At 43.5% G+C, this 24,117-nt stretch overlaps 1 protein-coding gene across 1 annotated transcript in view; it reads right to left on the minus strand.

Annotated features, from left to right (window-relative positions):
- CPS1 (carbamoyl-phosphate synthase 1) overlaps positions 1-24,117 on the minus strand; it is a 110,901-nt gene that overhangs the window by 25,573 nt on the left and 61,211 nt on the right. Inside the window, exons 23-28 of the mRNA XM_062602193.1 lie at positions 23,782-23,900; positions 13,281-13,422; positions 10,692-10,757; positions 10,062-10,125; positions 6,842-7,023; positions 390-584 (exon numbers count right to left, since the gene is read on the minus strand). Coding sequence (XP_062458177.1) covers positions 390-584; positions 6,842-7,023; positions 10,062-10,125; positions 10,692-10,757; positions 13,281-13,422; positions 23,782-23,900 — 768 coding nt within the window. The remainder of the gene's footprint in view (positions 1-389; positions 585-6,841; positions 7,024-10,061; positions 10,126-10,691; positions 10,758-13,280; positions 13,423-23,781; positions 23,901-24,117) is intronic.

A 24,117-nucleotide genomic window follows, 5' to 3' on the forward strand; every position in this document is an offset into this window, starting at 1 on the left:
CAGATCCTTCCTGTCCATAGAGCTTTACCAGGAAAAAAAGAGCATCGCCGACACATTTCTAATCCTTTGCCACCTCCACCTCCTGGAACAGTTTTCAAGGCCAGTTGGGTAAACTAGAGTAGCCTGAGAGTGGTGCTGACTTCTGCTGGCTTTATAGGCCATGTTGAGTAAAGGTGATTTAAAGACACTTCCTTTCCGATTTCCATCCCACTCTGACAGATGCTATAGCACCACTTTACAGGGGTCAAAAAGTTCCTTACTATCAGCAGTAAAAAGCTGTCAAACGTATTTGGAATCTTGAAACATATCAGTACATTGGTCCACCCTGAGCAGATGCTCATAACAAGCCCCACTGCTCTACTGTTTCCCAAATGCATATCCCAACCTACCAGTGTGCTGACTGCCTTCCAGGGAGCCTGGGCCACATGCAGCTCATCCAGAACAGCTGAAAATACAGAGCGATCTTCTGCTTGGTCAATCTGCAAAGGATTTGTGCCAAGGATCTTCACTCCACTCTGGTGCAGTGGAACTGCCAAGTTATTGGGAATCTGCCCTCCTACAGAAATAATGCAACCACTGCATCCCTGTTGGCAGACAGAAAGCGCACAGTCATGTCCAAGTTAGCTTAACATTAAGAGCTGCTATAACTAGGAATCCAATATTTAGATTATATCACTTTTCAGGTTGCTATGAGCAAAGGTAGATCATAATTGTGCTGACCCAGAGGCTACAAAGTGTGATTCAGAGCGCGTAGGCTCTCTAAAACAGCAATATCCTCTCAAAACCCAACAGTAACTTGAGGTCAAATTCCCCAGGAAAACAAAGAAAACTGCAGCGTTCACAAGCCTTTTGACACCAAGCCATGACTTTATAACTTCTGCTATAGCCACAGACTTACCTTCTTTTCATGTCATGTTTAGGTGTTGCTGCTGCTTTCCCAGCGTTGATCTGACATATGCTCCCTTGCTTCACACAGAAAGGGCACTGTGCTATGAAAGTGTGACATCCCACAATGAAACTCAAAACTCTGCTTGGTGGGGTCAGGTCTCCTTTCTGTGTTCTCCTACACACGTGAATATGGGGACCATCAGATCTGAGTCTGCTTCCACTCGCCTGTTGCCACCTTTGAACCCAGCAGCATGAACAAACGAGATGCTTTAGGTTCCCTTTCTTTCTCAGTCAAGCTCTTATAAGAAAACAGCCTCTCCCATGCTCATGGTCAGAGACTTCCACAGTAACAGACATGCACCCAAAGTTTTTTTTTCCCTACAGAGTTGCAAGGGAAGTAACCTCCAGCAGACAGACAATGGGAAACAACTGGATCTTTATTTTTCTGCCAGCACTGTGCTTTGCTCAGCAACCAACCTTCCCTAGCTCCAGAAGCCAGTCTTTAAGGAGTGCTCACTGCTGATCCCTTGCTGTCCTGTGCAAAGCACGAGTCTACTTCAATAGAGCCCAATCCATCAGACAGCCTGTGATGGCGAATTACTCTGGACACACTTAGCCCCTTTTTTTACTTCAATCACATTACTCCTACCTCGCTCCTCATTTTTGGTAGCACACTTACTAGTAACAACTATTTCAGCCAAACTACCATATATGCTCTTTTCCGCTATTTGCAAGCACATCAATTCCAGAACTGAACAAGGGAAGACAAGAGGCACAGCATCCTCCAGCCACAGATGGCACATTTCATGTCTGTCACTGGGTAAGCACATTTTAAGGGAGGAAATAATAAGCAGCAAATAACGCGAGCCAGGTAAGCTTGCTTGCAAATACAACTATTTCTTCAGGGCAAATATGGGCATTTTAGTTTTACATAGAGCCCCTAATGCTTTCAAGCACAACCTAGTCTGGTGTGAAATCTTTCAATAGTTAAAAAAAGCCTTAGAGTACCTGCAACAATTATGTGGCCCTGAGTTACATTTAGATTGCGTAATAAGTACGAGTAATTCCATAACAGGCACTTTGCTTCCAAATTAAAGCTGGTGAAGCTTTGCCCAAAGGAGAACCAGACCCACAGGACAACTGCCGTGAAAAAGCTCTTTGGAACCAAATGTATTTCACAGTTTTACTCACCTTTAGCAAATGAGAAACATAAATCAAGTGATTCATGGCTTGGCTCTATCTTTTAGAGTACCAGTGTTCTTTTAATTAACAAGTGTGTTTTTCCTGAAGATGGTTTGCCCCACTGGCCTTCCTGAAAGAGGAACTTCTTAATGAGGGATTGAAAAGGATATAAAGTGGCAGATCTGTAAGCTGAGAGCAGGATGGACTAGAAGTGACTGAGAACAACCAGATGGTAAGTGCTACTACAAACCCTGCTCAACTTTAATGTGGTTAATTTCCTACCATAATAAAACTCCACTAAAAAAGTCTGGCATTCAAGCAGCACTTATTATCCAAAGGTCTGCAAGATCACTATTTGCTTTACATGCTAATATACAGTGCTGGAGACAGTTTCTTTTCCTTTTCACCATGCAGTCATGGGAACACACACTGCTGCCAGCCAACAGTGCCACCTGAAAGAGCTTAGGATAGGGAGTAGTAGAGGGTGGAGCAAGGACAGAGACTCTTTTGGCCCCACATGGGGTTTTCTGATAACATCAGAGCTTGCTATCTCCAACTCAGAAGAAAAATCTATTCCTCACTGCTTTCAGACCCATCCAAAATACAGTACTTACCTCTAGTCCCTGGGCCCCTTATCATCCCACATAGACAAGAACCAGACAGTGAATATGCAAACCCCCTTCTTGCAGCTTGGAATGGTTTCTGTTTGATAACAAGTCAACCTAGCTTTGCTGCCAAGGTCAACCAACATCTTAATTTATCCTCAACACATTGGAAATGTGAATGTCCCAGCTAACAGTTTCTCTTCAGTTGCTGCATATTTCTTCCTTTAAAAAAATTCAAGTCACTGAGCCTCTAAAGTCCAAATAGTGCCTACTTCCAAGTTGGAATGGCAATGGGGACTCCAGCCCCAAGGAGGAAGAGGAGATGGCTTATTCAAGCAGATAGCAAAGAATCATATACACATTTTTACTCCAAAAGAACCATAAATTGAGACCCAGCTGCTGCTTCCATCTTCCTTTAAAATTCCACTGTTATTTCCCAAAGTATACTCTCACACAAAGAGCAGCCCACTGCCCTGCAACAGGACTGCTCCACTGAGGAATGTGGACAGGCAGAAATAGACTTCACTGCATACCACTTTGTCATCAGCCATATTTTAATTATAAAGAAAATGAATAACATCTTTGCCATTAGATACCTTTAAGATATATGCTATACATAATCTCCTGGAAGAAGCCTGGAGAGAATTATTTTCCCCTTTATAACAAAAATCAGTCTTTTTATTACTACCTTGCTTTTATGTCATTAGTAATACAGTTGGGTTTTCTTCTTCCATGAGTTTGAAAACAAATTAGACCATTAAAATTGTACCTAAGAGCCTCCTTTAGTTTTATGAATTGTTTCAGAATGATCCTAGAAACTAAAAAAGAATCAGAAGAGGCCCTCAAGCAGATAGATATTAAAATAAAAAGGGAACATCTTCTCTGGAAACAAAGAGCCAATAAATCTGAAGGAAGGATTAGTTTTTTTTCTATAAGTTATTGTCTTCATAGACTGCCACCTAACATTGCACATTGACAGTAAATTAAACTTCCCTCCAAAGCAGGGCTGTGCTGTCCCCAGTGTCACAGGAGCTATGAATGTCGACTGGAGGGGGAGAAGTAAAAGGAGGACACAAGAGAGAGAAAGAGGAGGGATGGCTGACTAAATCCCTGTGGTAGGACTACATCTAAGTGTGAAGCTATGTCTTGGAGGTGGCTGGAACCTGCCTACCATCCTGGTGGTTACCTTGCTCCCCAGTTGAGCTTCATTTATCTAATCAGAAAAATTGGAACAAGTGAATACATCTATTTATTTGAGCTAAAAGGTCATCAAAGGTTTGCTGCTAACCTAAAATGTTTAGGGAGTTGATGTATCTGCTGCACAGAGGGAAATGGGGAGCACTATGTGCAGTTCCAGTGTCCCAACAGAAGAAGGACGTGGAGCTGTTGGAGCAAGTCCAGCGGATGATCAGGGGCTGAAGCACCTCCCATACTAAGACAGGCTGAGAACATTGGAGCTTTTCAGCCTGGAGAAGAGAAGCTGCGTAGAGACCTCAGAGCAGCCTCCAGTGTCTGAAGAGGGATACAAGGATGCTGGAGAGGGACTCTTCATTAGGGACTGCAGCGATAGGACAAGGGGTGATGGGTTCAAACCTAAACAGGGAAGATTGAGATGAGCTCTTAGGCAGAAGCTCTTCCCTGTGAGGGTGCTGAGGCACTGACACAGGGTGCCCAGAGAAGCTGTGGCTGCCCCATCCCTGGCAGTGTTCAAGGCCAGGCTGGACACAGGGGCTTGGAGCAACCTGCTCTAGTGGATCATGGCAGGGGGCTGGAATCAAATGATCTTGAGGTCCTTTCTAACCCAAACCATTCTGTGGTTCTATGATTCCATGGTTTTGTGATGGTTTTACCTATGCTTTGCCAATGATCCAGGACTTTTCAGAGTATTTATCTCCACTGTAGACTGGAACACCAGAAGAGGCTAATGAGCAGGACTATTTAAAAGATCAGTCTGAAGTCATGGCATTATTCATGCTTTGTCTATGAAGCTGGGAGAGATGGTTATTTGCAGGATTGGTGAGGAGTCTCAGAATTGCATCCTGACTTCTTAATTTGATCATTTCCTTAGGGACTGGCTTCCAACTGCATTTGCCTGAGGGAGTATTCTGTTAACAGGATATTAGCATTTGGCTCATCCATAGCAAATAATATATTTTAGACTACACTCTGCTGGAGGTCTGAAGCCTGTCCCCAGGTCTGCCTATGTCCTTTTACATGACTCTCTGCAGCCTCTCCTCACAGACCCCATTTCCATACTTACAAACTAGGCATAATGATGCCATTCCCTTCTGTTGCTACTTAAGTGTTGTAAAACAACTGTTTATTATTCATCTTGGGATTTATTAGCCTGCACAACCCTAACTTTGGATGTTGAGGCTGAGACCCCCTGATGGCTTTAACACCTCCACAGTAAATATCAAATTGGCTGTTTTCTGATTGAAGTCAGAGTAGGAGAATCCTCTGCTAACTCTCAGCACATCTCTTCTGTCCCTTCTCATTCCCACCACCTCAGCTCTTGCTGGCTTCTCTGTGCCTTCTCTGCTCTTACAACCACTTATTGGCTTACTTCACAAGCAAAACAGGCTAAGTGCATGCCCAGAAGCATGAGTACAGTCCCTCTGATGAGCTGTGGAAACTGCCAGAGTCTTCTTCCTCTTCAGCTTGGGGTACCAGAGGATGCTGCTATTAGACCTTGAGATCTGCAACACCTCCCATCAAACTCACCAAGCTCTCCTGTGACAAGCAGGATGATGCAAGTTTCAATATATATGCATTATTCTTTTCACACATTTTTCTTACCCAACTTGCTAATTACTAGCACTATGTGTTTAAATGAGTAGTTGCTCCCTCATCACTTATCTCTACCTCCTCTTTGATCCTGCAGTAATTAGATGATGTGTTTCATCAGCGTTATTTGTCTGACAAACTCCCAGCAATTTCTTCCACGCCTCAAGTTCAGCAGTTCAGTTTTGCTTAAGCAAACAAGAGTTCAAAGCCTCGCTCAAAAACCAGCCTTGAAGACTCCACAAGAGTCTTTTGGCCTGTCCTAAATCCATGCTTTCCAGTAGGACCGTCTCATTTTATGAAAATCTAAAGAGCTAAACCAACATGTACACATAGGAAAGTGTGAACACACAATCTAAAGATGGTCCTAGATAGTATTCTGCAAATTGTTTAAGAACAGAGCCTAGAGACTGGGCCTTGAGTATGGATGTGCTTCTGCTTGGTTCCAAGTTTGGGATTGATCAAACATAGCCAAACATATAGAAAACACTTCAGAAACTTGCAGCCACTCATAAAGGATATAAGCTCAAATTGTCATATATTGGGGAAAATAGGCATAAGAGAATCGTAAGTTAAAACTTATGGATTTAACCTGGGTTATGGCCTGGGTTCTGCAGAGTTGCTTCACCAAGTTATACTGTCAACTCACACTGAACTTCAAGGGAGGCGAGATTCCTGTAAATACCTTTGAAACCCTCAGCCACAAATCAAAATGAGTTTGTTACCAGTTAGAAATATTTATCATACTGGGACCAGCTGTTTACAATATATATCTTCCCATGACCAAATCTGTTTGGGACTCTTCTTCATCTCTTAGTATCAGCACTTCTGAACACTTGAAAACTCCTTAACAGACAAGTGCCATGTCTGGATCAGGAGCTGGATCATGTTTTTGTTTGATGGCCATTCTAATGCCCCTGCCTGATCTGCCTGCACATTGCACCACATCACCACTGTACTGCAAGCCCAAGACTGCAGGTTCTTGAGCACACGTTAGTGTTATGCCCATCACTTATTCTACTGCTTCAGGAGGAGTACTTGTGCATAAAGTCAAGGATATGCTTAAGTGCTACAGCTCAGCACCACAAGGGCAGAACAATTTGTGCGATAAATGACTGTGCAGCAAATTAAATCTGCTTGTAAATATTGCACAATATGGCATCTTGCAAAATAATTTAATATTTATTTGGCATTCATTATTGAGCAGGCTGCTAGGAACATCAATGATGTGTAAAATGCAACACTGGGATCCAAACCAAACAGCTTTTACTAGCAAGCTCTTCCCCCTCTCCCTCAGCTGCTCCACCAAAGCAAGATAGTGACATGAATTCTGAAGTTCGGTTTGCTTCATGGCTTTTTGTTGTGCTTCTGCTTTCCTTTACCTCATACTGGTAGATGTCCAGGATCCTTTCCAGTGACAGCTCCTCAAAGTACAGTCTGTCACACTCATCAAAATCTGTGCTCACTGTCTCTGGGTTGCAATTCACGACGACAGTCTTGTTGCCAAGCTGACGCAGCGTGCGGATACTGGAGACAGCACACCAATCAAACTCCACGCTGCTGCCTGCCAGGAGACAGAAAAGTGGGCAAGGAAAGGAAAGATGCAAAGAAGAATACATAAGCAGACATTTTCAGCATTCAAGTTTAGAAAAGAAAAATAACCAGGACAGCATTCCCTCCTGTCAGCTCAGAACAAGAAATCTAATTGTCCTCCCATGGAAACTAATGATCCACAAATGTGAGCCTCCAAGCACAACTGCTAAGTTGGCTCAGCTCCTCAGGAGTGACGGGCCTCTATAACATGCCTGTCATCCTGTGCTCATAAACACTTATGTCTGTCATCTTGTGCTCATAAACACTTCTGTCTGCTCTTGTTGCCCATCCCACTACTATTGCCTCCCAACCAATGAGCTTTGAGATACGAGGCAGAAGCTTAGAGGTGACCAAATTGAGTGCCCATTATTCTAAGATAGTAACATTTATTCCAGGAAGCACAAAATATTTGTACAGATATGGTTTAAAAAACAGAAGACTGAAGTGTTTTGTACCTTCCAGAAGAGCAGAGTATAGCTAACCTAGCAACAGAAAAACTGCAGGTCAGTGGGTTTAACTTCTATGGTGACCCTAGATGAGGCAAATCAGTAGCACAACACCTTTAGAGCCACTCTGTGCTTCTTTTATCTTTGTTCAAAGGCCACAGTGACTGTGGCAACACCGAAAGGCAAGCATGTCCTTACTGTCCTGAACCCTGAGTAAGTGCTGCAGCCACCTCTAAAGAAAGAGGCACAGAGGGAGCTGAGGTGAGCACCAGAACTTGAGGCTTGGTCTTGGGCAAGCTGCAGGACTTGAGACTCAGGCAATGCTGCAGGCTTCAGGCAGTGCTGGATTTCAGACTTGTTCTAACAGCTACTGTCCCATAAATTTCAACACTCAAACATCTAGGAGGAGTACCACAACCATGGAATGATGCATATTAGAAAACATCGCTAAATAGTAATGCTTATAGTCTACAAAACAAACCTTGGCCTCATCATGATGCATTCACAGTCATTACGTGATAACAACTGATACTATTTTTATGTAAGTGTGTGCCAAGATACGTTGGAAATTCAGCCTGTGCTTAATTGTACCTAGTCACAAACAGATGGCTGTCACAGGTCACTCACAAACACAAAATTTATTTCCCTACTTCCTTCAAAAACGAACCTCAAAACATGCCTACGCCTCTGCTAAAACTCCACAGAAGAGGAGGGAAATCAAATCTTTATACACGCAAGAAACCTCAACTTTAGGACACAATGGTCACCTGGAGTCCCCATCTGACTGCTTCAGATACAACCTGGGAAAACAGCTGAACACTTGTAAATATATTCCAGTCACATCTGGTAATGCTCAAGTCTAAACAGTGGGAAAAGGGAAGACAGCAAATAATTAGTAATACTTGTAGCTTTTGTTGTAACATAAGCAGACACTGCTCCTCAGCAGATAATTGCTGCATCAATACAGGCATGGTTTTGAACTCACTTTCAGGTTTCAACCATGTTAAACCTACATGCACACCTTAAAATGTACAGGGCATGCTGCTGGTCCACACTGCTGGTGAAACAGCTTTACACAGCTTTCAGGGCTGACTTTCACATAAACAAACTCCCCTTACAGGACAGGCAGCAAGTGAAGAGCAATACGCCATGGAGCACAGGTCATACACTGCAGCTCAGGCTTTGAGGTGCCTCAAATCCAGCTCTGAAGTTCAAGAGTGTGCAGCTGAGCAGATTCACATCACGTTTCTCAGTTTTCACAAAGGAAATAGGAATCTTGTTTAAAATAAAAGTAACATCACATGTTTATCTTCCATCTAAATCACTGAGCCCTTTTCTGACCCGTTCCTCTTCTGTTAATGTAAATCCACAGGGAACACTAACTTGATTTCACTGAATTATGATTACAGTTCTGAAAGCAGAGAGGAAAAGCACGCTGCTCACTTGCCTTCAAAGGATTGCAAAAGGAATGAAAAAAATCAACTTGGCTATTGCACCTAGAAAGGAAATCTTTTAGAGGTTCAAGGAATGGTTTTCTTCTGCAGCGTTTATTTAGTTGCAACCTCTTTCAAAACATTGTCTTGATCTAATCAAAGCTATAGAACAGGTAAGACTAAGATCAGAATAGGGAGTTTTAGGTGAAAAGGGCAAAATATATTCACATACATTTGATCAAATCATTAAACCCCACCTGACTGGCAGAGATGCTTATAAAAAAAATAAGCATCACCATGGAGTGTTCCTCCTGATTTCACTTATCTCAACATTCCTACTGGAAACTGAGTGTAAAAAGACACATCCTGCAATGAGCACCAGGAGTGTGGCACGTGACCTGTCCATCCAAGCGAAACTAATGGATGCAGTTTTCCATTTCAGCTTTCAAACACCACCACCACTGCTTGTGAGAGGCAGAGCAAAAAATATTTCTGAATCACAAGCATTTTTTTTCTTGTCAATAACTGCAAGCTATTTGGAAAGATCCACTAAAAGAATAAGTGAAATTCACCATAGAGAGGATTCAGCAGTCTGACTGCTCAATACTCATAGCCACGAGGAAACTCTTACGCTGCATAATCATATGAGTGGGCTAAAAAAACAACAGAGAGAGAACTGTTTGAACAAAAGCAGCTGAAGGTATCCAAACACTGTCATAGTCACCTATACTTAAAGTAGTATAATGTATAGTATGTAACAACATAGTCAGGAGCTGGCAGTAAACACATAGGACAGGTATGGGAGCAATAAACTGCTACACAAGGTATCAGATTCTCAAAACCTTAACATGCACAAAAAGTGAGATTAAAAATAAATCCCTAAAATTTTGTGGAAATCACGACTCGGTGACTCAGTGAAAAGTAATAAAATTCTCCTGTTTTTTCCAGGGTGTGAAATGAAGACTCCAAGTAAGTGTAAAAGGCAAACCTTGTGTTAGGAATTGATGTCCTGTGCACTGTGCTCTGGAGGGTTTTGTCACCATATAAGAGGAGGAGCAAATGAACCACAAGAATATCCAAAGAAGGCTCGAGGGTACAAGGAGAACAGAGGAGTTGTAAGAAAGATTTACCTATGTGATATGGTCCACAGCCCAACACCATCACCCCACAGTCATCAAATTTTACATCATGTTCCTGAGAAGGGAGGGAGAAAAGTCATTAGGATCTGTATTCCACTGCACCTAACTCCATGCTTTTCAGAACAGTTTCTGGTGCTCAGCCCATATCTAACAGTGTGATCCTTCAGGCTTTAAGTCTGATTTCATTTACTGCAGTGTAAGTCAAGTGCAACCTTACCGGAATTAAGAGTGCTGCACCCAAACCAAAGGAGACACAGCATCACTGACCTGGCTATTTGAGCAGTGCAAGAAGCTATTAAGTTTCACACGAAAATGAATGCTAGGATGAGATGAGTGAAACATGAGTTCTGTATTCCCAGCACCTGGCCTGTGCACAGAGGATGCAAGTGCAGGTGATACATGAGAGATCATAACAAGAAAGGGGCATTAACATTAAATGCACTGGATCAGTTTCTGAGCAAGAGAAGGCGTCAGGCCCACTGTAAGGGGATCATAAGTAACACCATCCAGAATAATTGCTACAGACACTTACACCTCTGCAAGATCTCCAGAAATAATGCAGCACACAGGAAAGAGATCAAACTAGACAGCAACGAGACTGCTGTTTCCAAACGTGCCTACCTGCCCATTGTAGGTGATGTAGAGGTAATTAGTTACAGCTGGGTATTCTGCTGCCAGTGTGTCAATCTGTATGGGGAAGAAGAGGAGGGACTGTAACTTGGACAGTGCAAGATCTTTCTTACATGCAGGTGTTTCGGGGTTTTTCTTTTCCCTCTTTCCTTTTCTACTCCTAGTTCTCTCCTATCCCTTTCCCATCATGTCTTTCCCATCATGTCTTTCCCATCCTGTCCTATTATTTTCCCATCATGGCTTGCAATGTTTTAGTCCAGTGGGCCCATGACACTTCAGGCCATCAGGGCAGAGATGGAACATACGGATGGGCTCGTGATCAAGGGGTGGATTTAACAATGGACACTATTGCCCAGGTTATTCATGAGTGTGAAACATGCTGCAATTAAGCAAGCCAAACAGTTAAAGCCTCTTTGGTATGGAGGACAGCTGAAGTACAAATATGGGGAGGCCTGGCAGATTGATTATATCACACTCCCACCAACCCACCAAGGCAAGCATCAAGTGCTTACCATGGTGGAAGCAACCATCGGATGGCAGAAAACATACACTGTGCCCCACGCCACTGCCCGGAACACTATCCTGGGCCTTGAGAAACAGATTTTGTGGCAACACAGCACCCCAGAGAGAATTAAGTCAGACAATGGGACTCATTTCCGGAACAACCCCATAGACACTTGGGCCAAAGAGCATGGCATTGAGTGGGTATATCACATCCCCTACCATACACCAGCCTCTGGGAAAACTGAAAGGTACAATGGGCTGTTAAAAACTAACTGAGAGCAATGAATGGTGGGACTTTCAAGTATTGGGATGCACATTTACCAAAAGCCACCTGGTTGGTCAGTACCAGAGGATCTGCCAACAGGGCTGGTTCAACCCAGTCAGAACTTTTACATACTATAAAGGAGGATAAAGAAAGTCCCAGTGGTGCATATAAAGAACTTGCTGGGGAAGACAGTCTGGATTATTCCTGCTTCAGGTAAACGCAAACCCACTCGTGGGATTGCTTTTGCTCAGAGACCCAGACATACTAACCCTTTTCTACTCCTAGTTCTCCCCTATTATTTTCCCATCATGTCTTTCCTCAAAAGGAGGTGATCTGGGCTGGCAACACAGCATATGCCTGGCTTTCCCCCAAGACCTCACAGTGCAGTCAGCAGGACAGTCTACCACCTCTTTTTGAGCTAAAACTCTGCAGTTTTAGCTCTGCATCTCTTTGGTAAATACCTTCACAGCCCAAGAACTTTCCCTGCCCATCCCTTCTTGCTGAGGCCTTCATTCTCTAGTTAGTTTGGCATTACTAACTACGCAGGTCTCCATTCCTCCAGGGCTCCTGCCCCCTTTAGCTGCTCTGGGATCTTCACACTATACTCTTGACCTCGTCTCACTCCCACGCGGAATACTAACACACACACACAATATTACATTGAGATCATGCCAAGTAGCAGCAAGCAGTGCAAGTACCATGTATTTATGTTACAATATAACTCATGCTTTGATAATTAAATAGTACACAAAGCAAGAGGGATTTTCAACCACCCCTTATATGTAGTTTTCAACAATTTCTTATGCAATTAGTCACCAGAGAACCCAGAAGAATAATTGCTTGCTAGGCTGCTCACAATCTATTTGTGTCAACTACATATTGCATGTTATACATGGTAACTAGCCCATCTAGGTCAGCAGTGACTGCTGAAGTTCCCTGAATGAAGAGCTGAACCATTTTTACACAGAATACTGATCAGGAAGCTATAGTAAAGCAGTCCTGACATGAATTTTTACATGTTATACCATTTAAAAACCTGTCCCAGGTATTCTCAGGAATTTCCACTGCCTGTCCCAATCCTTGTGATTAATGAAGAATGTGACCTTATGTCATTAGCACTACGTGTCTGCTGCTCATCAGTGTTACTAATACTGCAACTTGTACTTCATGGCACCTGGAATTGGGCTTGAGGATACATGTGAGCTCTTTCAGATACATTCAGTAGTTTGGGTTGGGGTTTTTTCCTCCCTTTTTAAGGGCAAAAAAAAAACCAACTGGTGGCAATTCAATACCAACATACCTTAAATGCAGCAGCAGAACACCTAGCAAAGCACTCATGACACTGCCATGAATACTAGATGAGCTCATTATGCTTGTGCTGTCACAATGAACAGCAAATGAACCCATAACAACAGCATAATGCAAATAAAGTATTAGCCTGTAAAAAGCTACTACCAAAAGAAAAGACATATGATACTTTTCATGGTCACACCATGGAGGGCCAGCATTCTCACTCAGCCTTTCCCTGAAGCCAGAGAGCTGTGTTTCCCCCCAGTCACACAGAATATGAACGAGACTATTCTGAGTCGCTCCATGGGGATGATCATGTCATTACATTGATGCCTGCAGTACGGAAGTCACAGCTACATGGGTGAAATTTGTTCTTCTCTAATATCAATGTCAAAATGCTCAGGGATGTTAACAGAGCCAGGGCTTCCACTTGGTTTACCTCATCTGTTTCTAACAACACAGGGGTCTCCTGCCCCCTGCACTCCTGGAGGCCTCCACTGAAGAGTGATGTTCTCACATACCTGTTTCACCCAGGGCACTACATCCTTCCTCAGTCTCAGCTGACGGCACTGGACTTCAGTCAGCTTCAGGCATTTCCCAATCTGTTTGTCTGAGAACCCGATCTGTTTGGCTCTCCTCAGTGTCTCTTCTGGAACTGTTTCACTGGGATTGAATAAGAAAAACACCTCTGCATGAGGCCTCACAGGAATACTTAGAAGATATAGGAGTGCTTGGGTCTTCTATATTGCAATAGGGTTGCTATAGCATAGTACACATAAAGGCAAGAAAGGGAAGAAGACCCAGCTCATTTATGCAGCCCTCATACATAAAAGATCTTTGGTGTGCTGAATTCCCCCCATAAGCACGTATAAGGGAAAGTCTACAGGCAGGCTACTGATACTAGGAAGTGAAACACTTCCTTTCCTTGCTTTTTTGAGACAGAATGAGTGATTCATGGTGAAGTCCATCACCTCCTAGGCAGCATTCTTAATGAGGCTAGCACAAGGTCACCACATCTGTAACAACTGTGGTCATTTAGCAGTACAGCCTCCATGGAGGACTTGCAGAGATTCCTTTCTTGGATTCAGCATCCCCACATTTCCAGGTCCAAACTTTAACTCCATCTCTTCTCCTCCCAGTCTAAATTGCAAAATATAGGCCTACAATTTGTTCCATAGAAGACCTTCTTTCTGTTGTTGAGGATGTTCTACCTTCAGAAATAGCCACTCTTCAGAGAAAGCAGCAGACTTTCAGAGATACACAGCAGAAACAACCAGCATAGCTCACATGTGAGGTAGGTTTTTCCTTCTGACAGTCTCAAGTATACTTTTTTCCATGTCATTTGTGTTCCTTCTCCTATTATGAAAATGGGGAGAGTGGTATAGCCAGGGTAAGGCAGGAACACCTTTTTTTTCATGTTTGCAGGCTCTCTGAACTCTGTTTCTGTTCTCCTGGTTTGGCTTTTCAAGACTCCTAGTTTTTGCTGTTTATTCCAAACATATTGCTTTCCCCAGCCATCTCTGCAGCTCAACAGTTTCCTGCCCGTTTTGCTTTTGCTTTTTTCCATCTCCATTCCCCTTTTACTCCCTCCACTTTTTTCTGTCCCACAATATCTTCGTTCCACTCTGGTTTGACTTCACCTGTAGCCCTCATAGTTTCTGCCTGCCAGCTTCTAAGCTACCTTTCCAAAGTTTAGCTTTTGCACAAGCATAAAAAAGCCTATGTATTTTTATCAGCACTTCTGCTTTTCATCTTCATTGCCAAGAGCATCCCTGCCTGCCCAATATATCAATATTTTATGAGCAAGCAAGCTCTGAATCAGGAAAAGGAAATGATTAGCAAACAAGCAATTTTCCTAAATCAGAGCTTTTGAATTGTGTCCTTTGCTTGATGGTATTTTTAAATAAATAGTATTATGTTATTTGAGTGGGAGGAGAGGGGTAAGACCGCTTTATTGGAATCTGTCAGGAAGCTGAAGCATGAAAGAGAGTCACTGGATTGGATTTTCCACTCTAGCTTAGGCACAGAGCAGCTCCGCTGCCCTTGGTGAAGTCAGGCTAGCATAAAACAAGCAAGAGTCACAGGAATGTCAGACTCTTAGAATGGTTTGGGTTGGAAGGGACCTCAAACCAGGTGTTGTGAGAGCAGAACTGAGGTCCAGATGCTGGAGTTCAGTTCAGATCCCTGGGTTTTCTTCTGTGAGTTCCCCAATGCCACCTCTCCTTCCCCTGCAATATGAGAACAGGGTGTTCCACCTCCCTACAATAGCCAGAGCAGGCAGCTAGTGAGGGGATCTTCAGAAAGGAAGCCCTCGTAACTGCTGTCCTCTGCACTGTGTCCCTGGCACTAACACCAGCCTGCTCTGTCTTCAGGGAACTCCAGGCCAGAATAACACCTTTGTTTTCTCCACAACCCTCCACCACATCACCCTTCTAGTCCAGCAGATCCTGCTCTTTGCTAGCATCAGAAGGAAAGAGTCCTACCTAATCCAACATGTTGAGATTCCCAGGTTTTGGATTTATTCCTGGCTGCAGAAAGACTTCCCAAAGTAAGACCCACTTTGCAGCACCGGACTACATTAAAGCCTGCAGTTCCCATTCACTAATGCCTCCACCACGTAACTCCTCTTCTTCCTCTCAGCCCTTTCTACTCTCTGATCCCAGCTCACAGGCAGGAGTTTTTGCATAAGGCATGGATGTGTCTTTTATAGAAAGAAACAAAGCAAAATCCACCAGTTCTCTGGCAAAACAAACACTGGCCATCACCAGCTATTAAGAAGAATGCAGCCACGTCAGATTTCCCTCCTAGATCCAGCATTCCCTAGGTATGAGTGAGCACCTGATGACCCCAAGAAAATGAGCCTGTTTAGTGCAGTTTACTCTTTGCCTCAGAAACACACATCACTGGCTGTCATTTGATTACTGACAGAGAAAGAAAATTGCCTTCATTTGCAGCTTGTTTCAATTCAGTTTCTTTGTGTTTCATTATAAGAGTATCATTCACTGTCATACCCCCCAGCAGGGTGGGTAGAAGAGAAGCAGTGATTGGTGACATGATTCTATTGCCTTGGGCTAGCAGGACAAATTAGGTTAAGACACTAATCCATGCAAAAAGGTAACCGGTTTTGTACAGGACAACCAACGCGCAAGAGAAAAGCTGAGTACCTAAAGGGGAAATGAAACTGTACATTTATTTCCTCTGCTGCTTCCAATGCATGACAAACAAAAAAGATTGGAGATGTAAAGAGATGTAGCTTTCAGTGTAGCTAATAGGAAAGACACAGTGGGAACCTCTATTCCAGCAGCACCTAGACAGGAAGGGTTTTCTCTTGCTCCATTTGCTATTTAATACCTTCACACAAAACAGGCAAGAGTCAAACACGCAGGAGTGCTGCTTTCCAAGCACTTGCAACCAGAATCTACCATGAGATGAGAAACTGCAGCTCCCAGGGATTCAGAGGCACGACCAGAAGGGGCAGGCTGAGTAAACAAACCACCAGAATTGTTCCACCACACTTAAAGGGAACTGGATTAGAGAGCTGCAAACCCTCAGCACTGGTATGGAAATCAGGCTGCCCCCCTGCATGTACTGGACACACATCTTCATATCTGAATAATATCCATTTAGTAATAAGGGTAATTTTTAGTATTTATATCTCAACTTTCATGGAAAGAATATAAGAAAAGATGCAAACAGCATGGCAGGGTGATGTTTATCATACAGATAGCAAAACTGAGACACGCAGAGGTTAAGAGGTGGTGGTTTTTAAGATCCAGCATTCCCACCGCCTTTACTCAAAGAAAGCCCTTCCGACTTGCTGGAGACACTAAAGCCAGCAAGAGCACAACCAGGCTGATCTCTCTGAATGTTTGAGTGCAAATAACCCTTCCAAGAGCTCACCAGAAATCCAGCGCTTAAAAGACAAAAATTCTCAATTCTGGCTATTCCCAAACACATGACCCAGTCCTACATCACTGCCTCCCACTTCCCCCTGGAGAGTCACTTACTTTTCAAACACAGAGCAAAATGTCTCCCAAAGCTTAAACTCTCTCACTGGTTTAGAATCACTTCTGAAACAAGGGACGATTACGTGGCTGTGATTCCAGACTCCTACAGCGCTCCCTTTCCCTAGCATTTGCCTTTGTAAAATGACAGTCAGATGTTTTGGAGCATCAGACCCATACAGACTTTTGCACATTGCCATGAGCATTAAGTGGCTGCTCACTTCCTCAGAAGGCTGAAGTCCCCTGCACATTTTGCAGTTTCTGAACAATACGAGCCTTTCTCAATCCTTGCTTATGCCTCCATTTCAGCTTCCAGTGTTGATTTGCTGTTGTTTTGATTCCACCCTGTCGTTTCTGGAACTCCATCCACTCACTTCTTCAATAACAAATGATAAAAGGAAATGGAATAAATTCCCCCAATGAGGAAATTTTCACCTGGCACAGAGGACCTGGGCAAATGCATTAAGTGACTGGAAGAACGCTGGCAGCATTGCAATTACCAGGAGAGCCTGTTCGCTTCAGCACAGCCCTCTCTTCCACTTGACTGGCTTTCATCTGATCCACCAGTTTAGCAGTAATGCTAAAGAAACATGCCAGCAGAAAGCCCAGCTTGACATGGGAAAAAGCACTTTTTTCCTTGTCTCCCAATTTAAATGGGGGAAGTTTAGATTGGATATAAAAAAGAAGTTCTTTACTGTAAGGCTGGTGAGGCATCGGAATGGGTTGCCCAGGGAGGTTGTGAACGCTCCATCCCTGGCAGTGTTCAAGGCCAGGTTGGACAGAGCCTTGGGTGCCATGGTTTAGTGTGAGGTGTCCCTGCCCACAGCAGGGGGGTTGGAACTGGATGATCTTAAGGTCCTTTCCAGCCCTAACTATTCTATGATTCTAAGTCAGGCTCTGCTTCTTTTTAGGTGTGTTGTGAAGATTACGCCTATCCACATATTACTCAGGAGTATGTTAATGGGTCTTGATCAAAAGGATCTGGGATATTTTGTGAAATGAGGGCCAAAACCTGCGGTGGAAGCCTTTGGGACACAGCTGTTGTGTCAGTTAACATCTGCCCAGTAAGCCCACAGGCTCAGCCCTGGTCGCCTCTGGTTTATCTCAGCAGTAGTTCATGTGGCTTGGACACACACAGAGGATCTGCAAAGATGAGCACACTTCAGCTCAGCCCAATAGCTTTAAACTGAACTCTTCCTAAAGCTGGAGGGAGTGGATTTAAACCCAGACTAGATTTTCACTATGGCAAGCAAAGTGAACCAAAAGCAAGAAGCACTGCTTCAGGCCCAGTCCCAAGAGGGCTCTTCCTCTCTCAGTAGTCATAGACCTGGAGGGTTTCAAAAGCCTACTTGATTTCAGGCTGGATTATGTACAATGACATATTTTCCCTCTTCTCTTCATTGTCCTGCTCTGCTCCAAGGCTCCTAGTGGCTTCCTTGATTGCTCCTGATGTTTTACGAGATTTTGAACATGCTACAATTAAAATAATGAGATCGGCGTATAAATTCTCTCCCTGTTTCTCTTCTCAAGGAGACAGATTGTTACCATTCTTCCCCTCCTGAGAAACTCATGACGTGACTGACAAAAAGCTGTCAAAAGAGTGTTTAGGGAAGCAGGAGCTGTAAACCAACAAATCTTGCTCACTGAACAACTATCACTCCAGCACTCTATATCTTCAACATCCAGGTTCCTAGGCTAACAAATCTCATTGTGGACATCTTGATATAAGTAATATGAATCTTAGACCCCCTAAGACCTAAATGACTTACACCTAGGATTAAGGGATGTGCTGAAGCAGCAGCTCACACCAAAACATAGTGAAAAAATAGGTCATAGATGCTTCTTCAAAGCCTATTTTGTACCCTCAGCAAATGACAGCTTTGAGGTCTTTGCTGAGATGTCATGCAATTCCTGCTTCTGGTATTGTACATACTGGTTACAGAGATTGCCTGATGGCTTTTAAATGGTGATGTCTGTATGCCTTCTATATTAAGGGAAAAATGCATACTGTTTTTACAAATGTACAGGTGCTTTGAAAGAAAACGCAACTTACAAATTATTACCAATGGCTCTATAAAACAAAGAGCCATTGGCAATAATTACCAAGTAAGAGCCATAAAACAAATAGAAAGTATCTTATGTCAGATCCACCCAAAGCACACACAGTGCTGAATAGCTGCTCAATTGATATTCTCCTAATGTACTGAATTCCTGGTTTGTTCCTGAGTCTTTCCTGCCCCACAGTTCACCAAGAAGACAAAAGTAAACTTCCCAGTTAGTTAAAAGCGAGTACTACAAATAAGCCAGTGACAGCTCCTCAGTGTAAGTCACTTTAGCCTCATTTAGCATCACCGGACCTGCTCTGCTTTACACTCACACAAGGTCTGCCTTAGGACCTCTGACCTGTCCCAAAAGCGCACAAGTCAGCAGAAACACCACTGCTGAGAAAAGAGGGTGTGCAACCACCTCTGTGGAAGAGCACGTTACTGATGGCCTGTCTGACCTTTACTCCCTGTGTGAGCTGGGATTTATTGCCAGCACCCGTGTTTCTGTGGCTACTCCACCACAATCAGGTTTTGAAATCAAGTCACACTTCCAGCAAGCAGCTTTCAAAGCACACCTTTCACACACCCAAGGACATGAGCTTCGAAAAGGAATTCACACTAAGCAACCTCTTCCACGGGCCACTGAGCAGAGCACCTGGCTACAAATGCTGGGTTGAAGTGGGACTGCAACCTCCTGCTTTCTTTTCTTTTCCCCTCTATTAACCTCTGTCTTTTTAGGCAGGACAAGAGCAATACTCAGGACCGCACTTTCAAGGAAACCACAGGTCAGGAGGTGTTTTCACTCAATGCCCACAGAGCAAGGACATGTTCTCCTCCAAAACGAAGCTCCAAAGTATAAAGTTACCAATACACGATTGGTGCCACCATTTCCCACTGTTAGCATACTGACTAATTTGGTATCCACCAAATGGAAGATCTCCTGTTTTCATGAATTAACTCTTCATTGATTTGAAGAGTTAAGATTTGAGAAGGCAGAGTTCAGTTCACTGCTCTGCCAGACTGCCTTTGAGCTTTGGGCAAGCTTATTATCTCCATGTTTTGTTTCTCAACTGCAAAATGGGCCTTTATCGTGCTCCTCTCTTCTCACTTGAAATTCTACTTTACATCCTTTTATCAATTTGAAATGCTCCTCATTGGGCAATATACTCACACCTCTTGCTAGAGAGCCCAATCTTCCCTCAGATTTTCTCCAGCAGTGAACTTGACCCTATTAGCTCTCCTTTTCCCACAAGAACTCCCAAGTAATGGCAAATACAAGGAGTTGCAGGTTCAATTGCTAAGGAGATGCCTAAGCAACTTAGGAGGACAAGTTCTACTGATTTTTACGTTATTTTCTACTGATTTACAAGTTCTACTGATTTTCGACAAGGAGTTGTCCGAGTGTCACTTGGGCATAAGTGATGATTTCACCATAGCTGCCTACTATGTATTTATAATACATAATACTACGCGTTATTTATAATACTATTGTAATAATTATAGCAATTATAATAATAAAGATAATATTTATAAGAAGAAAATAAAATATAATATTATTATAATATAATATTATAATAATAGCTATCATTATAATTTATAGTACCATAATGATTATTATAATAATATAATAACTATTTATAATACATAATACTATGTATTACCTGTATTTAATGGTAGTTGGCATGCATTCTGCTTGGATACAGCCAGAGTTCTCAAGGATCACAAAATCAGGAACAGGTCAAAAATAACCATGACCACATGCAAACAAATACTCACTGCAGACAAAGAACAGATGCAAATTCCCTTGCACCCACACCATCAGTGTCTTGAGTCAAATATGCCCCAGATATCACTTCCAAGTCTGGGCTTCAGCTGTGCTCTTGGGGATGATGGTGTTACTGGACACTACTGCAAATTTGCCCTGCTCTGGACTGGGTCCATAACCCTGAGCTTAAAGTCACATCTCCCTCCTTGCTGCCTCAGACAGCTAGACATGGTCTGTTCAAATTCCCATCTCCTTCATGAGCTGTCAGTGTGATTAAGTCAGTGGGATCACTCTAGGGATATTCCCTTCCACTCTGTTCCCCCTTCCCCTTTTATCCTCTAACAGGACAGGTGAGGCTAAATCCAGAGAAAAAATTTCCGGAAAACAGCATATTCTATTGCATTTCCCCTGTTCCATACACCATCACCTATAGCACAGGATGGCACTTACTCTTTCTGTGTGTGTAGGTATATGTGGGTTTTTTTGTGTGTTTGTGATGGAAAGGTAATGGTTAAGATTACATTACATTACTGAAGGTATGAAGGTAAATGGTCAGAAAACAACAAAACCCCCCACAATGTAAGTTTCTACTTAAAATGAAGAATACACAGGTTGCAGGGGAAACAGCAGAGGGATGTTTGACATGTGTGAGATACGACTGGATATTCCCACAAGTACTCTCAAAATGGCTTTCTTTTTCCAATTCAGCTCAGGCCATTCACTTCCCTGCAGCCATATCACAACGCAAAACAACTCTTTCACCATCTCAGAGGGCCCAGAGGCTGAGTCAAATGGAAACATTGCCGCAGCATGACAACTATATCGTCTCACCATCACCAGGTCCAATCTTCTTTGGAAAGAAGTTCACTGCGACAAATGCCTATAGGGCAGAAGGTGCCCTTCCCAGTCTCTACTCTCTCTGCACATAACTGGGCTTGCCTGCACACCACTGAGAACAAATACTGATAGGTCAGAAAGGATTTTTCTGCCCCTTAACATTATCCCATACAACCTCCACACATGGAAGAAGACTCCCTGCACAAATTGGTGAGGCCTTCTGCTCACCACTGAATCACTCCATGTGGTCAGGATGTGAGGCAGCATGCGGTGTGTGAATGCTGCTTGCTGAACTGCTCACAAAGGCCTCCACCTGCCTCTGATCCCCCTTTCCCATCTGTCATAACCACTTGTTCAAGCTCTAAATTTCCTCTTGGCAGAGACATTCTCCTCGTTATCAGTCTCTACAGTCTCTCTCTGCAGGGCTCAAATCAAGACTTTTGGCAGAGGTGTTACTCCAACTGCAACCAAAACCTCAAAAAGGAAGGGATGGATTTCACCAGAGAGTGAGCATGTAACCAGCAACAGTGCCTGGGAACAGGACAATTAGTTCTGGTTCTGGTAACTGTATTTCAATATCATAAAGATTTAAAGCAATGACAGTGTCACAGCTCATTCTTTTCAATTGGAAATAATCCTGTACCACAGGTAAAACTCATGCCAGGCATGCCAGGGACTGGAAACAGCTGGCTGCAGGAAGAGCATGTGTGTGGGCCAAGTCTCATTTGCATCATTCAATTAGCTTTCCCTCAGCTATTGCAGAGATGGGTTTCCTGATGGGGCTCACTGGACTAGGCTCTTACTTCAGGTCAGCAGTGGTTTTCCCTGGCCCTTTGCCTTGTGCCAATGTGCCTTCAACATAACGCAGCCAGACAGTCCATCCCCTCCCTCCAGTGGAGGTTGTGAGGTAAGATAGTTTCCTTGGGAAGGTGTAGGTAAGGATAGGAGAGTGAAAACCTTCACTGATAAATGAGTGAGACTAAGTTAATTTGTACAGTCTGCAATCCTGGTTGAACTGCATGAATCCACTTGCAAGGGACACAACAGTGGTTATGGATGATACAAATGCAAGACTGGATACTGCAAAAGGGCTTTCTGTAGCAGGCTGCCTATTGTCTGCTGCCCAGTCACCAGAAGGATGAAAAACGATATCTACTGGTCACATTACTAGTAGTATTATGGCCTGTCACCCACTGCAGAAAAAGGGAAAGCAGCCTCAATGATATAGGATAGTTCAGCTTGATTAGCCTCTGTGAAGCAATACTGGGTTTAGGATCCGAAGCACCTCATTCCAGAGCCACTCCAACAGTAAGGAAATCAAAGTGATTCTGGATATATTGATCTTCTTCCTCAGGAGCTGCACAAATATATTTAAGGTGCTCCAGATAAACGCAACACGACGCAGATGTTAGCAGGCACAAGGCCAAACAACAGATCTCAGTAAATAACTAAGCTACTCCTTCTCCTCCACCTCCCTCCACATTTATTTTTGTTTAGCTGCACATCCAGCTTGTTCCGGGGGGCAAGGAAGAGCAAGGGCTGCTTAATTAAAAACGTGCAGCTGGTCAAAGAAGCAAAAATCACAGCAGATGAGCTAACAATCACCTCAGTGATGCACTGGCTACGGTGCGCTCCCAGTGCCATCGTGTGGCAAAACGTGCTTAACACAAGGGGTACCCGAAGCAGAAAAGCCGGCGGGGACACAGCCCATAACTCAGCAAGGAGGTTCTCCCTACCTCGTAAACCATGAAAGCAAAGCTCAAGTCAGCAAGAGGCTGGAACTGAAATACATCCCAGCACGTTAATTTACTGCTACCTCTCCTGCTTAGTTTTATACGGTCATTTTTCTTGAAGAAAGAAGATTTATATTTAAATATGGCTGGAATTACAGACGTTTAAAAGTACAAAACAGCACATACTGCATGATCACAGCAAGGCAGAAAAGCTTAAAAATCAGCTGGCCAGGCTGGAAAAAGACAGTGTATTTGACCTTCAGGTGTAGTAAGTGACGACAAATCCTGTGTTTGGATGCTCTGCCCTCAGTACATGAGTGCAGACTACCCACTGCAGGCCATCCACAATCCCAGCCTCAGTCTCAGAGATATAATGAGGATTTTCCAAAGTAAACCAGAACTTCCATAATCCCTAGGAACAGCTAATGCCTAAGCACAAGCCTAAGAGTGTTCTCAGAAATGTCCTCTGCCTGGGTGAGGCATTGAACTGGGTTTTAAGACAACACTGCTTACTCCAAGCACTGAAATAAACTTCTTAGCATTGACTGCATCTGTGCTCAGGGCTTCCCATGGGCTTCCCAACAGGATGCCCAGAAGGACCATTGTGTCCTAGGATAAAGCTGGTGGGTTCTTCTTACCTGTTCACTTCCTTCAGGATTTTCTCCATGTTCACAATGCCACGCATCTTATACAGGAACCACTTGTCAATGGCTGTGAGTTTGTGAATGACATCCACTGGGACTTCATTATCCAATGCCTGCCAAACAGAAGACAGCACCAAACAGCCCCTTTAATACATGCTTCACAAATCGAGATTGAGTCTGCAAATAGGTAGGAGCAACTGGATAGCACAAAAACATAGAAAGTACTGTAGAATAAGCTGGACAAATAAAGGTTCATCGAACCCATCTTGTCTCCTGCAGCAACAGAAAATGGGGCCCTCAAGCAGTGTAGAGAGGCACCACGTACCAAAA

Source organism: Pezoporus occidentalis, unplaced genomic scaffold (assembly GCF_034315485.1).
Source record: "Pezoporus occidentalis ecotype Australia unplaced genomic scaffold, CSIRO_AGI_Poc_V1 ctg118, whole genome shotgun sequence".
Taxonomy (NCBI): Eukaryota; Metazoa; Chordata; class Aves; order Psittaciformes; family Psittacidae; genus Pezoporus; species Pezoporus occidentalis.